Source organism: Pseudopodoces humilis, chromosome 1, assembly GCF_049639895.1.
Source record: "Pseudopodoces humilis isolate 2021_Gansu_Grassland_sample_001 chromosome 1, ASM4963989v1, whole genome shotgun sequence".
Taxonomy (NCBI): Eukaryota; Metazoa; Chordata; class Aves; order Passeriformes; family Paridae; genus Pseudopodoces; species Pseudopodoces humilis.
The window spans coordinates 107,447,288-107,461,516 of NC_142200.1; the positions used below are offsets into that span (position 1 = coordinate 107,447,288).

A 14,229-nucleotide genomic window follows, 5' to 3' on the forward strand; every position below is an offset into this window, starting at 1 on the left:
TATTTTATACTTTTAATATTAAGGTAGTCTACAACTCTGCCTACTTGCTCAGAGAATAATCTGCTCTCTACTGACTGTATCTGGGTATCTTAAAAGCTGAGATACATTCCAAATGTTCTAGTTCTGAGTAATAATTTATCCTGCCTACATAAAGTGTTTTCAGAGAAGCTGTAGGGGGAGGGTTTTGGACTGAACACATACTTGCTTGTGTGGGTATGAAAGGGCAGTGTAGGGGATATCCTTCACCAGAAAAATGATCCATAGTTTTCTCTGTAAACTTTCTTGGTTCATTATTTCAGTTTGAATCTTAACACTCACTGGGCTCAATACCAGTTACTACAAAGGATAAACTTTTATTACCTTGCATTAGTAAAACAGCACTCGTTATTACCACAGGCAAGTGACTCCTTCCTTCAATCTCTCTTGATTTTTTTTTAATGACAATGATATTTTCATTCCTTACCACCAAGCTAAGGTGGTAATGAAAGTTATATTAGTAATAAAATAAAATAATTTGGAAACATTGAATTGAAACACATTGTAGGTAAAGGAAATCAATAATTTTTTGTGCTTTGCAGGCTTATTATAAAGGTGGGGTTTTTTTGTTTGGGGTGTTTTTTTCCCATAGCAGATGGACTATCAAAGGATAAATGTGCCAGACGGTAGATTTAAATTACTTGAAATAACTTTGCTGTACTATTACAAAGCAGACAGTCTTGAAGATGTGCACTGTAAGTAGATGGATGGTATAGGTCATGCAGTGCTGGATTGGTGCTATTATGTTGACACAGTGTTTTATGGGTAGGCAGGAGACACCTGGTTAATGTCTTGAGGCTTTGAAGGTTGCATTGTGTCAGCAAGGTAACCTCATAAAAATCTGTGTGTAAATAGCCTACATCTGTCTATATGTATACGAGATTTAGTTGCCAGTCAACTAGAGTTAAATCCTAATTTATGTCCCTTGATATTTAATAGTGGCACAGTCTGGCAGAGGATAAATAATTTTACTGCCAGTTCATTCTTGATTATAATGTCAGCAAATGTTCCTGCTGCTGAAGATACATGGGCAGGACAGATGGGAGATGGTAATTACATGGACTCATTGGGAAACCCAGAAGAAAAGTATTGGTTGAAAAATTCTTAGCTCTCAGGAAAACTGTTTTGCAACTTAACTTAAAAATTAATGGGGAAAAAAAAAAAAAGATTTTCATAAGATACTTTATTACCTCCTGTGATTTTGAGGGAACATCTCTTGAAATCCTGACTTGTACAGAAAGGGTATGAACAGGAAATCTCTCTTAATTCAGCATGTTGCTGGAAAGAAACACTTTTCTATGCAATTTCAGCCTTTAAAAGAGTATTTTAATCCTTTCCATGACCACTGAAAGTGCTGTATTTGCATATTGCTGCAAATGTTTGTTCTGGGTTGTCTTTAACTGATTGCTGAAGGTCTACTGCTGTGTTTCTTTCCTTTCTTTTTTTCTTTTTTGCATTCTTTGGGAAGAAAGAAGACTTCAGTTCTGTGTGAAAAATTTTTTGTTTTACTTTAAATCTTGTTTCACTGTCAGGCTCAAATTTAATTTCTTTTACTGCAGGTGTTTCAGTTCATACTTACGATGAAGTATAGAAATGCACATGGGAATAGAATTGTATTTGCAAATGTAAATCACCTCATCAAATTCACCATTCACCATATGGTAAATTTCAGTCTGCTTTAATCATAGCCTGGTGCTTGGAACAGTTCTGCACTTTAGTATGTTAAAAGTTGGAGTCAAGACTGTTGAGAAGCAGGAAAACAGTGGTGTGAAAAGGCATTGGGAATACCTGCAGCTTCAATGATCAAGTAAATGACAATTCATGTATCCTAAAGGTTGAATGTTATCCAGTCATACAGTTATGCTCAGTTTGGAACTGAGGAATAATCATAGAATCAGAATGGTTTGGGTTAGAAGGAATTTTTAAAAGGATAATTTTTATTAGAGTTGCCAGCAACCAAAAGCTTGATACAATGGGAAGCACTGTAAATAACCATTGATTAATTACAATGGAACTTCTAAAAATCTATTTAGTTAGACATGATCGGGGAGGTGACTTCTAATAAGCAAAATCAGATGAAAAATGCTTAAAATTGTGTTATTTGTTCTTATGTCTGAAGGAGCATCAGGTTTGGAATACTTGTTTCACAGAGGGAGTTGTGTTTAATATCTACAAAGTTTCAAAAGTTTATCCTTGGTGGAGGCTTGCCCCTGGAAGACAATGTTTAGACATCCTTTGTTTTGACACTGTTTTCAGTTGAATCAGTCCACAAAAAAAATTGCTGCTCAGAGGAGAGGTGGCTGCAATGGCAAACTTGTCCTGCATGTGAGGGAACAGGAAGCTGGATGAGAAGAATTGTTGTGGCTTGTCTTGGAGGAGAAGTTAAGAAAGGAAATATCTCACAGTTTTCTTGAGGAATGATAAAATATTTCCAAATTCTTAGAAATCTGTTGAAGTGACAGTTCATACCCTACATAAAAATGCCATTTTGAGATGGGCAGAGTTTTTGACTGGCTTTACCTTGAAGGGTAATTTCAGGAAAAAGGGGTTTAATTTGTTGGAGTGCATGTGTGATTGCCAGATGAGCTCATAGCTCTGTTCTCTCATGAGTGTTTCAACACATGCACCAGAAAGCCTTAGACTTTCACGATGTATGCAATTTTAAAGTATGGCTTTATTTTGCTCTGTAGATAAATCTTACTACTTTTGTGAAGACTCTGGAAGCACTTTGCAGTGTTTTCCTGATGTTTAGAAGGAAAATATTTGCTACCTTCTGTTCTGTCCGGAGGACTTTTGTGTATGGTTGTCTATACAGCTTTGTTCTCATACTAAAAATTTTGTATGTGGTTACGAATGTAGATACTGTAATATACATTTAAAAAATAAAGGGATTAATGCAGCAGACTGAAAAGAGGAGTAGCCTAACCCTGTTTGATTCAGTTTGGTAGTTTGTGTAACTGCTCTGCCAAGAGAGGGTGAGGAAACTTGTGCGTGAGCCAAAGTTAGGATTGCATTCAAATGACCTTACAGCATCAAGAACGGTTCATGTGGGGGAAACACAAATAGAAGCAACACTTGCTGGCCAAATGGTGAGATTCTGGTGGGGAAAAAGAGACACAAGAAAAGAAGAATGCTATGCAGATGATCAGGAGCAAAAGGACTTGAAAACCAGGTACAGCAGGGGCTGTTACAGAGCTGTAATCCCCCAATACTGTTTATTGCTCTCAGAGCTGAGCTTTGACTGTTGCATGCATGTAGTGTGTGTGCAGAAGCATTGCTGGCCATGTTTTAAATTAACTCTGACAAAAGAAACATGGCAAACGCTGCTTTAGTACTTTTCATTTTCCCTTACTCAGCAGTTTAGTTGAATGCTGTTTTTCGGCTATTGCGCTGCATAACGCTGCCCGGTGTCTTTCTCAAATACTGCTGAGCTGAGCTGGTGTTGTGTTCTCAGATGCAGCTTTAGACTGGTGGGGCAGGGGTACAGACTTACACTTTGGTGTTCAAAAGTAGGTTAGTGAAAGTGAACTCCTTCAGTGGGTCAAAGATCACTGTCTACTATGGTTGCCTCCCTCCCTGCCTCCCTAACATTAGTAAACTGGCATATTATTTACCACCATGGGATTTTTTTGAGAATAAACCAGAAGGAATCTGAGCTAATATTTTAAGGTTTCAGGTAAAACTGCTTTGGGCATCAGGTCTCTTTAAGTTGCGTTATTATTGTTAAATATGTGCTATGTTGGAAACAGGAAAGAGAAGTTACTTGCATACTTTTGCAGGCTTTCAGCTGCAAAGAAATTGCAGTTGTTTGAGGTACTCATCCTATATTTGTAGGGCAATTAATTTGTCACCAATTTCTGTTGTTAATCCTGGTGTTAATATTTGTATGCTATGTGTATTAATCTTTGTATATTCTGATAGGTAATTAGGTAGCTCTTAGCCCATTTATTGAAGGATACCTTTAGTGATGCCTGTCTAATTGGTATCCTGGACTTCATTCTGTTAAAATGAAAATTCTTGCAATATAAGGAGCTTAGACATGCGTGTTTCCTTTGAAATGTGAGGACTTGGACTAAGGTTGTTATAATTTTATTAAGCTTAATTTCTGGATGTGGTTTGAGTTTGCTTTCCTTATCTGTATTTAAATTAAAAACCAGAATTTTAAAACAGAAAAAAAAAAGAAAACCAGTTCAAAATTATTCATGAATTATGAGCAATATGAACTGTCTTCTTTGTAGAACTGTTTCTTAAGAACAGGGTTTTTTTATAAAATTGAATGGGTCTGGAATATCAGATTGCTGTTGGAGAGTTACATTCTTGTATTGTGGTGGCTGGAAGGCAGCAAAGCTCTCTAGATTTTCCCCCCTGCAACTTGAGCTTCATAGATACAATCAAAGAAGGAGCAACTTTTTATAATTTGCTAGTTCTTTTTGCTACTGCACAACTTGGCTGTGTCTGAACTCCATGAAAAGAATGAGTATGCTTGGTGGATTTGTAAAAAGAACAAGTTTAACTTCACTTTTTACATGTTCCTTTTCACAAAACCCATTTCAAATTCCAAAATAATTTAAAGGGCCTTTCTATCATTGGGAGCTTTTGAACTCTGGGACAATGCCCATAATAGCTGTTCCTTGCTCTGTGATTGATTGACTTGAAGGAAGCTGACATTTCTTAATTAATAGCTTTGCATTTTAAAACTTTATAAAAATACTTTGGATGTGGACTAACACACTCAAAAATCTTAGTGCTACTCAGTGCTACAATTGTTTTCAGGCTATTGTAGGAAAGCAAAGGGAAGGAAACTAGATGTTTTTGTAAAGCTTTTAGAATCTCTGACATGACGTTGCAAAGTACAAGAATGTAATTTTACTTGGGTAGAGATGGAGTTTGTATCAGGCAAAAAGAATACTCTTATTGTTGATTACTTTTAATTCCCTTTCTGTCACCACTGGTTCAGGTAGGATTATGTTTCAACAGAATTGCACATAAATTCTGGTAGAAGCCCATGTCCTTAGGGAGTAGACTGAAAAAAAATCCAAAGTGTTCTTGAGTGAAATACATCTTATGGGTTCTTCTTGTTCATTTCTATATGGCTCACTTTTTTTTTCCTCTTGTAAATTCACATTTCACCTCCTGAAAAAGAACATAGAGGTACAGTGAATACAATGAATTTTTCTCCCTGTTTACTTAACTTACCCACCTTTGTTTTTAGTTTAAGATAATCTCATCCCAGTAAGGTGCTTGTATTCATCACAGCGTGGCTCAGGATTTGTCCTCGCTGTTTTTTGTTTATCTCTAAAATACAGAGGAACAGCTCCCTTGCACAGGTGTTGAGCAATTTTCAGTTTGTAGAGAGAAAGTCTTTTTGAAGGAACATGTTAAAATAAATATTTTCAAAAAACTTGCTTCTTCTCAAACCCTAAACTTCCTCCCACACCCCACTTTGTGTATCACAGGTGTTGCTGTTAAATGTACGTACTGCTATGAAATAGAGCGCAATGGAAAGAAATGGTTCTTACTGTTTAACTGTGTACCAAGAAGGAAAGATGAACACAGATGAAATTTGTATCAAACGTGCTGTAAGAAACAAGAGGTCTTGTCCAGCGAGCAGTTTGGTTCTACATGTGTGAAGGGAGCTTGGCTGAAAGCAAACAGTAGGTCTGTACTAAAACTTGCAGTCTGTACAGTCTAGCAAGGAAATTGAAGAACTTAAATGTTTAAACAGAACTGAAAATATTGGGACTGATTTCTAGTACATTTACTAGCCTTTGTAACTAGGATTTCTAGTTGGAATTACTCTGAGACTATTTGAATGTGAAGTTAAAGACTGAGGAAGATATGTGGTCTTTTAGAGCAGTACAGTTTGCCTTCAAGTCATCATGAGGCTGTTACAGGAATAACTGGGAAAACCTGAGAATTAGAAGTGGTAGGAGTGTATTTCACCTTTTGGGTTCCATGTTAGATTCTTAAGTACTGAAACTATTTTCTCATCAACTGGGATTTTTTTTTGGCCTTTGATCCCACCTCATTGTGAATTCCTTTTTCTCTTAAAGAGATGAAATATGCTTCTTGATGTCATGTGACTTCTCACATACAAGGTTTCATCAGAGAACTGGAACTGAAGGTGAAAAAGGTAGCTGACAAAGATACTTTCAATAGAGGAGATGCAGAAAGAATAGCTGCCTAGATAGGCTCTAAAAATCATGTGAACTTCAAGCTACTCAAGAGCTTAATTTAGTGGAAGACTGGCTTGAGAGGCTTAATATAGACAGCTCAGATATCATGTAGAAACTCTAATATAGACATGTATTGATATAAGAGACCTTGAGCTTATTTTTATTTGTTCCTGATCAGATTGTTTGTTTGCTTCCTACCTTTAACCCCACTATTCTCAGGAAATGCAGTAAAATGGCTGCTGTTACTGCACAACTACACCTGACTGTACCAGGGAGAGTAAAGGAAAATTGGCCTTTTGATACTGGCACTTGTTTTGATTTGCTCAGATTTCAGTGGAATCTTCAGTAATCTTTTTTGTGCTCCTTCTGATAACTTTGACTGGGAATAAGTGAAATAAGTGGTGACTCTGGTCAGGATATCCTTCTGCTTTGCGAGAAGTGTTAATGACTTCTGAAAGATGCAAGATCACTAGGATTTCTACTCTTTTTCTTTTCTTTCTTTCTCTTTGTCTTAGAACTAGCTTATCTGTATGTCTCCCAGTATTGTAGCTTCAAATCATAGCTATTACATCAACAGTACACTGATTTTTAACTCTCTTCAGAAAACTTCTTGTTTCTTGCCTGGTCATTAACAAAACATCAGTAGGAAGGTCACAGTGTAACTGATGTGACCCGCCCTCTGATGGAAGTGTCATGGGAAAAACAAATGGACGGCTGGATTCCCTCGGTGTTTACAGTAGCCATGGAAAGTTGTGCTTTGTTAAAATCTCCATCAGGTTTAGGAATAAAAGCCACCCATACTCTTAAATCTTTACTTTATGAAAAAATAGGTTTTCAAGTATCACTTCAGCTTGCACTGGAAATTTATTTGCGATAAAATCATACTGTTGGTTTGGAAGCAGCTGGGGATTTTAACTGTACAAGAAAAAAACATATCTGGAGTGGGTGGTGTTGATATCACTCTGAGTCTTCCTAAAATTACATTCCTTAGTGCAATCACTGTTTATGACACGTAATTGTACTTACGGATCTTTAATTTCATAACTGGAACATTTAGTTTAGGAAGTAATGTTAAGAAAGCAAGAGTGTTGCCCTCCATGTGAACAGCTGAAATACCTCAACATCCTGACAATACCAGAGTAAGTAGGACACCTTCATGTTCAAAAACTCTTTAAACTGATGGTGAATGTTCCACTACTGAAGTTCTCAGTGAGCAAAGATAAATTCTATGAACCATGTAGAAAAAGGGGAGGAGTAAGAGTCAGACCAAGTGATTGGTTGCAGAGTTTTTGGTGTCATGACACAAGAACCGTGTTGTTCATACTTTTTAAATAAGTCATAGTATTCTTCTGTAGCACTGAGTGGTAGAAGTTGCAGAAGTTAGTGATCTTCACAGGGAGGACAGTTTTGTGTATGAAGTTTCTGAGTCTTGCTTTTACTGTGTTTTTCTGAGAGACAGCAAGTTGTTTTGAATTAAAAAACCAGAAACACAGAGTTTGTAAGATGAACAAGTGACTGGGTAGTTTAGGTGTTGAAGCAGTCTCTTCATTTCATAAAGTGCCATTAAAATTATTCTCTGTTTTCCAGGCTTGGTGGAAACATATTTTGCATACGTTTTGGAGACGAACTGGCCTTTGATTCTGTAGCTCAGGGCTTTGGGTAATAAAGGATTTCATGTGCATTCTTCTGTAGTGATCACAGCATGCAGTGAAGCAGCAAAACCCATGATGCAGGTATCCATACAGATGTGACCTAGGCAAGTATTTTAACCTGCTGTCTGTTTTATTACTGTTTTATAGCAGGAAAAATAACTGTGAATGTGGAGAGCCTTCCACTTGCTTACAGAAAGTTACGTATGTTATTGCATGTTAATTCTGAAGTTTTCCACAGAAACAATCATGGAGGATTGCTGAATTGCAAAGCAAAATATATTTAAGTGCATTAAGTTCAAATTATCAGTACGATTCTAACATACTTAGATTTTCCAGTGAGTATTGCTTATAATACAAAACCCTAAACTTCCTGAGATGGCCTGTAAAATATCTGTCACCTGGGGAAAAAAATATGTTCTGTCTGTAGTGGTCATGGATGGGCATGCAGTAAAGGCTTCCCTGCCTCAGCAACCATTCTTTAGTCTGCCTTTTCAGTCTCTCTTGTCATCAGACTGAGCTGTGGAGCTGTTACTAAATTTGCAGAAATGTTTTCCGCTGATAATGTGCATGTCTTGTAGTTGAGAAGTTATTTTTAGCAGTCTGGTGAAACTCTTAGAGTCACTGAGGGGGACAGAGCCCTAGTGGAGATCTGGAAAAGGAAGCCACCTGCCAGTGGATTGGAATGGGAGAAGGGAAAATGGTACCTTTCGTTCCCAGACATCTTTTTCTATTTTTGACTGCATTGTTCTTTCCTGGTAACTTGCAAAAGAAAAGGCACATTTCTCAAGTTTGTAAAATTGTGTTTGGCTGGGAATAATCTCTGTGTTACTGAGGCAAAATTGGTAGAATTGCATGAGTGGAAACTTCCATTTTCACTATGATGATGTTCAAGGGCTGCCTGGATCTCATCAGACACTTTTTAACAAGAGTGAATCTGAGAGGTGCTGCTCTTCATTCTGCCATAGTGGAAAGGCTCTGACCTGAGACAGTTTGTCTGAAGTCAGAGTTATATCAGTCGGTTCACTACATTTGCTAATATACCAGACCTTTTCCTGACTGTGTAGGTCCCAAGAAATGTTAATGCAGACAACATTGCTGCTGAAGAAGCAAATTGTTTTAAATTGTGAAACCTTTAATTTAACCATAATTCTCAGCTACAAGCAGCTTTTTAGCATTTAAAATTTGGTAAAACTCCCGTGAGGCTCAATTTGACCTATTTTATTCATAGAACTATTATGTAAAAAGATTGCTGAGGTAGAAAAATAGCAGGAAGCACAAGAGGGTCCACCAGTTTAAATGCTTATGTGCTGAAAGCTGCTGTTTTTCCAGATGTCAGAATAGTGCAACTCACCTAAGTAAATCACTGTGCTTTTCCTCTCTTCCAGCTTTTTCTTACTTTTAATACGTGTTTTGTTTTAGTGCTATAATCAAAGGTCACCCCCAGTCTTTCAGTCTCCACATGCATGGCTGAGTGAATGCGTTTTTCTTTGATGTTTATCTTTGCAAAGAAAATCTGTGGGTGGAGAATTTTAAATGGGATTCAAAGTGATTTGGGACTTCTCTAAATGGCATACCTGGGAATGCTGCCACATAGCAGACGCGTTTCAGTGATGTGTATTTCCCTGCTGTAGGACACCAAAAATGAAGTAAGGTAGGCTGTGACAGTTGCTACTGACAGTGTTCATAAAGTAACACTCCATGCAAGAGAAGTTTTGCAGGCATGTTGAAGAGCATTCTTTTTCTTACTACTGTTTTGGGGTAGGTTTTATATGTTCCACCATACTATTTCTTTATACTGGAGTAGTGTCATTTATCTGATATAAAAAAACTTCTCCCTTTCTTACTTGAAAATAACTTTAAAGGTATTTGCCTGTGTTTCCTCAGACCAGTCTGAGGGAACCAGGATGGGTTCATGCTGAATGTCATCTCTTTGTTTTGACTGATAGGCATTGATGCTGCTCACAGTATTGTGTGATGGCCTACCTTTGTGTTATATGTGCAGTTGTGAGGATTTTTTGGGGCTTCATCCAGTGGTGCCCTGTAGTGTCTATATTGTCTGTACAGGATGTTTGTAGGAAAGTTTTGTATATGGCACTTCAGTTTTGTTGAGTTGGATGTTTTCTGCCCACATGTGATGTACTCTGGATAATTTGCAAACTTGCTTAGTTGAAGTTGTTTTGCTTTAACATCTGTTTGTAATTTGTCTGAATAGCGCAGGCCATAATGGTTAAAACCTGGTGGCTATGGTAGTGTCTCTTGTCTTGCAGCAAAGGGAATTGGTGATGAATGTGAACTGTACTATGGTAGCTAAACATGGAATACTTGGTTTTAAAGACTTCATGGCATGTGTGTCTCTGCTGGGACTGATGATTGTGCTGAATAACATAAAAATGATGTGATCAGTGTCCTCTCTAGTCGCCTTTAACTTGATGCTGTGAATGTCCCGGCAGCACTGTGCAGCTGTTATTACCTGCATGCATATTTGGAACAAGGGTAGAGCATGCTCAAATTCCCTTCCTGCTTTTATCTGTAGGAATACATGCTGCCACCGTGTGCTAATGCACAGGCTACATTATTTTGACTGGATTTGTAAATAGATGTATAAATTCAAAGAACTGAGCAGAATAGATTCATATATCTTCAGTGATGTAGTTATGACGCATGACTGCAAAATCAAGCTTCTTACTGAATAAGAATAGACTTGTACAAGGGAAAAGAGGAAAAATCTGTCAGAATTCAGAAACCTGCACCTAAACACCCTCCAATAAGTCACAGATGCACTGCAGCATCAAGAAGATAGTAGTCTTCATTCTAGCTGTGTGTTTGAGGTTTGTGTGGTTTCTTAATTGCACTATAAATTGGCATCTCTATATAGGGCCCTTTGAAAATGAACAGCTTTGTTCTTCAGTGCATTCAGGTCTGATCACAGTGTAAAGATTGAGGAAGAATGGAAATCTGTGAAATGGCACTATTATACAAAAGTTTTTTGAGAACTTGAAAAAGAACCGAAACGACCCACCAAAAAACCCAGTGTACTGCCAGTGATCTGTTGTCTGTGTCTGTACTTGTTTTACATTGTTCTTCCCTACCTCACTGTAGATTTAGTATGAATTATCAGAAGTCAGTGGGACCTGTAAAACTCCCTTTTATTCCATATCAACATGGCTGTATGAGCACTAATTTAGCAGTAGGATTCTGTGGGAGACTGTATGCTGTGGTGTTTGCTTGGAGTTTCATGGTGTGTTCTGGCAGAGCCGGTCTCTTCCCTGACCCGTCTGGCATACTGTGCAAGTGATCGTAGCCTAGAAAGTCGTGGATCCAAGTCAAGCTGCTGACCTTTTCCTCCTGCTTATTAATAAACCCTTCATGTTTCTCCTGCAGTCAGTGTATAGAGCAAGTCTGGGGAAGAGCATTTCAGCAGCATCTCCCCCTGCAGAGAAGGCGGCAGCGTCCCGTTCTCGGGTTGCACCGAGACGCTTTGGGCTGCGGGCTGGGGCTGTGCAGGCAGCTGCTGTGGGTGTCGGTGCCTGCGGAGTCTGCACTGAACAGCAGCTTTGAAGAAAGGACACAAGTGGTGGAACTGCAAACCTACCACAGAAATCTGTTAAAAGAGAGAGAGGCCAAGGAAAGTTCTGGTGCAGCTTGTTGCTGCCAACACATTCACCCCAGAGATTGTGCTAGACTTAGTGCTCCTTGAAAGCTGGCTGCCTTTCTAAACTGCAGGACGGTGGCTTATTTTGGCCTTGACCTGTCAGTTACTGGTGTGGTGATGATGGAAGTTTACAAGGGAATTACTGCTAGGCTTGAGTCACGGGAAACTTATCTGTGCTTCCTGTTTTGGCCATGGAGATTCCAACCTAATGATGAATATCAATAGGGTGTTTTTATTGAATAACATAACTGAGGTATATACATTCTATTTTTCCTTCCTTTTCTGTTTCCATGGTGAGGGACAGGTGTGTGAAAACTGAGTCATGGACCTTACAGAGACATTAAAGTGCACAAAAGGGAAATGTAATATTGTAAAGATAAGGTTTTAAAGTGATGGCAGAATGTTTCACTGAGAAGAACAGAAAATGATTCTTGGTGAAAATTGAGGGTCTCGTTGGACTCTGCATTTGGTATGGGTGAATAAACAGGTGAATAAGTGTATTTCTGAAAACCGCATCTGGATTCGGAACAGCAAGGGATGTGAGGGTGGTCTAGTGTGGTCACATCTCTACTATGCACTAGGAATAGCTACAATATTTAATTCCATGTATTCTTGTAGAGGAAATACTGCAATTTTCACTTTAGAATACAGTCTTGTGTTCTGCTTGAACTGCTGCATGAATTGTCTGGGCTGCTATGTTCTTCTGACCAAAGAGATGATCAATAATTTGTTAAACGATGCTGAAACTTACTTGCATGGGGCAAGTGATAGCTAAGAGATCTTTGCCATTATTGGGCATACTTTTTAATGTTACTTCAGCATTTCTTATGGAAAATTGTGTTTGAGCCCAAACTTCCAGGCAGATATACTATAATATTTCACCTTGCTTATGCTTAAAGCATGATTAAATTTAAATCAAAAGCTTTTCTGCACGAACTGTAAAACAAGTTAAGTAGATTCACTTCACTTCAGGGAAGTCAGTGCCTACATCTATATAGAATATAAAAGTATTTTTCTAAAATTTCTCTCTTTTAATTATGTGTTATGCAGTCCTTTCTACACAAGTTCATTTTTTCCTTCTGCCACATTAAGTTGCAAGGAATTGCTCTCCAGACCTTCTTCAATAGAAAGGAGAGCTTCATATTTTCTCTTGACAGTAAGATATGATAAAGCTTTGAGGTCTGCTGTACGAACGTATTGGACAGAGAACTGAAAATTAATGAAGGCTTAAATAATGAAGTTGAGGGTACACTGTCTCCAAGCACTTTTTAATATTACTGGCTTCAATTGTCAAATCTTGGTTTCTTTTTAACTTTTTTTAGCTCAAATATGAATTTATATATCCAATGAGCAACCTACACAGAGCATTTAAGAGTAGGTAGAGAGATCTGTTCCTTTCAGGAAATCCTGTGTTTATATTAAGGATTGTACTTGTAGGCCTTGCTTTCCATTTTACCTGTTGCTCTTGAAATCTGAATCTTCCACAACTCCCTTGGCTGAAGCTCACTTCTTCGTGCACAAACCAAAAATGTGAGTCTTTCAAATAGACTATTTATTATTTTTGCTTTAGTGATACTTTCCTGTGATCTCAAAAGGTATAATTTTCAAATGTAACCATGGGTACTTAAAATCCAGAAGATGTTCCAGTCTTATTACAGTTATTTTGAGAAAGCTGAGTGCTGGGAATGATAATTTTCCTTGTGCTGGAGTATGTATGAGTCAAGGGAAATGAATTCTAACTGTGGTTCTGAGGCTGATAGGACCATTGCTCTGCCAAGTTAGGTCATGAAAAAAACATTTTGAAGGAAGACATTTCTAATCATCATAATATACTTGTTTTGAGAGAAGCTTTCTTTTAAGCTGCAGATGGGCAACATTAGTGATTTTTTAAAAATATTTTTCAACTGAATAAAAAGTGCTTCAAATGCTCAGTTTTCCAACCTTGTAAAGCTATATGCTGCTCTCTGCACTTTCACATTTAGCATGTCTCTGTAAGATTTGACTGAATTGGTTCAATTCCGTTTATTGCCCAAGAGAGGGTTGCTTTTCATACTGTAGTGAAAAGTTCCACTTTCAGAGAAATTTCAGTCGTGAACACAAAGAATAAAATCCTTAACTTACAGAAAAAAGGTTTGTCTCAGAACTGTTTTCCTCATGGAAAGCTGGCTGCCTGAAGCTCTTGGTAGACTGAATGCTGTCTGACTGGGTGCTAAGATCCAAGGAAGTCATAAGCACACTGATAAGTGGGGAGCTGAATTGGCTAATGGTAAAGCAGGTCAACCTGTCTAGTCCACCTACAGTAGTTTTCAGTCTCAATCGAGATTTCCAGTCAAGCAGGAGATGTCAGGGGGCAGTTTGGTCAAGTGCTTTCTTACTGCCTGTGCCATGAATCTGCTACATGAGGTTTAGTGTCCAGGACTATCTGTTGTGCGTTTTGGAGAACATGTACATGCACACAGGAATTTATCTAAGGACAGCTTCAGAAAGTGCCTTGTTTAATGGTTATCACAACTATTTTCCAAAGTCAATTTCCAAATGGTCTGGAACCATCTGCACTGAGTAAATCCAAACTTCTTTTCTTGCAGTTCTTTGGAGAAAGCCACAATGCAAAATTTCAACTTCAGTCTGTATCTAAGTAAGATAGTCTGCAAATGAAGCAAAAACTGAGTTTGTATTGTATTTAATTTGTATTTATACTCCCTAGCTTAAGCTC

General features: G+C 38.0%; 1 protein-coding gene across 1 annotated transcript in view; it reads left to right on the forward strand.

Annotated features, from left to right (window-relative positions):
• The first annotated feature begins 3,101 nt into the window (after window positions 1–3,101).
• TRAK1 (trafficking kinesin protein 1) overlaps window positions 3,102–14,229 on the forward strand; it is a 98,786-nt gene continuing 87,658 nt past the window's right edge. Inside the window, exon 1 of the mRNA XM_014248532.2 lies at window positions 3,102–3,208. Coding sequence (XP_014104007.1) covers window positions 3,123–3,208 — 86 coding nt within the window. The 5' untranslated portion in view covers window positions 3,102–3,122. The remainder of the gene's footprint in view (window positions 3,209–14,229) is intronic.